This window comes from Chaetura pelagica, unplaced genomic scaffold (assembly GCF_000747805.2).
Source record: "Chaetura pelagica isolate M959 unplaced genomic scaffold, ChaPel_1.0 scaffold271, whole genome shotgun sequence".
In the NCBI taxonomy this organism is placed as follows: Eukaryota; Metazoa; Chordata; class Aves; order Apodiformes; family Apodidae; genus Chaetura; species Chaetura pelagica.
In genome coordinates, this window is record NW_009952106.1 from 1548536 (window position 1) to 1549576 (window position 1041).

Consider the following 1041-nt stretch of genomic DNA (forward strand, 5'->3'; position numbering starts at 1 on the left):
ATCGGAGCTGCCGTCCGGGCGCTGCCGGGCAGGGGTCCCGCTCCCAGCCGCACCGAGTGAGGTCGGGCTGGCCGGGCGGGCTTTGGTCCCAGCTGGGCTGTCTGGCGATGAGGCGAGGGGTCCCCTGGGTTTTTGCTCCCCTCAGGATGAAGTGGGAGAGCTCAGTGAATGGAGCAGGAGCACTTGGCTTGAGCTCCAGCTGTGGTTTTCTAACCCGTGGGCAGCCCCAGCTGGTCTGGGGGGTAGGGTTGGCCATCAGCGCTAATGCTGGCACGCAGGGGAAGACCTTAGGTTGGTTCAGTGTCTTCTCTGCTTTGACCTCCACTGGGCCCAGGGATGCTCAGCTAGCAATCGCAGAGCTGACTGCAGCACGTTTCACCCATAGAGCTGACCTGCTTGGTTGCTGGGACAAGCAGGAAAGTCTTGTCAGACCCACTGTCTAAACTCACAGTAGCATCCTCAGGGGACACCCACACAGAGCTCAGGAAGGGCCCAGATTCATCTAGATCCAGATATTTCAGGTAGAGCCCACCTTCCTTGACAGTCTTGGGAAAGCAGATGCCCCTGCAGGTACATCCCCAGATCCAAACTGAGGAAAAACATAAGCTGAAGAATTTGCTGGAAATGGCTTCACTTTTTCTGAGCTCTAAGGCTATCCTTGGAGTTAGGATAAGCAGTTTGCTCTGGCCCACTCTGTTGCCTGGGATGGAAAAGGAATGATCCATAGGCCTGGTGGTCTTGCTCAAGGATATGCATTTGAGGGGAATCGCCGGCTACGGCTTCCTATGGGAATAGGTGTGGCAGTCGGGGGTGCTGCTGAAGGAGCTCATGTTCAGAAGAGGCTGGGGATGCATTTCCTCTTGCCTTTCCCCTGTTTCCATGGGAACAGCAGCAAGCAGGAGCAGCCTGCTCTGAATTTTGCTGCCTACTGCTCAGGCACCCCCTGCCCAGTCGCCTGGGCAGACTTTGTCTCTCAAGGGTGTCAGACCCATCCTCACGTGAGGGTTCCCGTGTCTCCGAGGAGAGCTCACCAGTGTGCAT

At 57.1% G+C, this 1041-nt stretch overlaps 1 protein-coding gene across 1 annotated transcript in view; it reads right to left on the minus strand.

The window, feature by feature from the left end:
• Positions 1–1041, minus strand: part of TMEM151B (transmembrane protein 151B) — a 10821-nt gene extending 9780 nt beyond the window's left edge. Inside the window, exons 1-2 of the mRNA XM_010006195.1 lie at positions 1032–1041; positions 450–589 (exon numbers count right to left, since the gene is read on the minus strand). Of these exons, the coding sequence (XP_010004497.1) occupies positions 450–589; positions 1032–1041 (150 nt within the window). The remainder of the gene's footprint in view (positions 1–449; positions 590–1031) is intronic.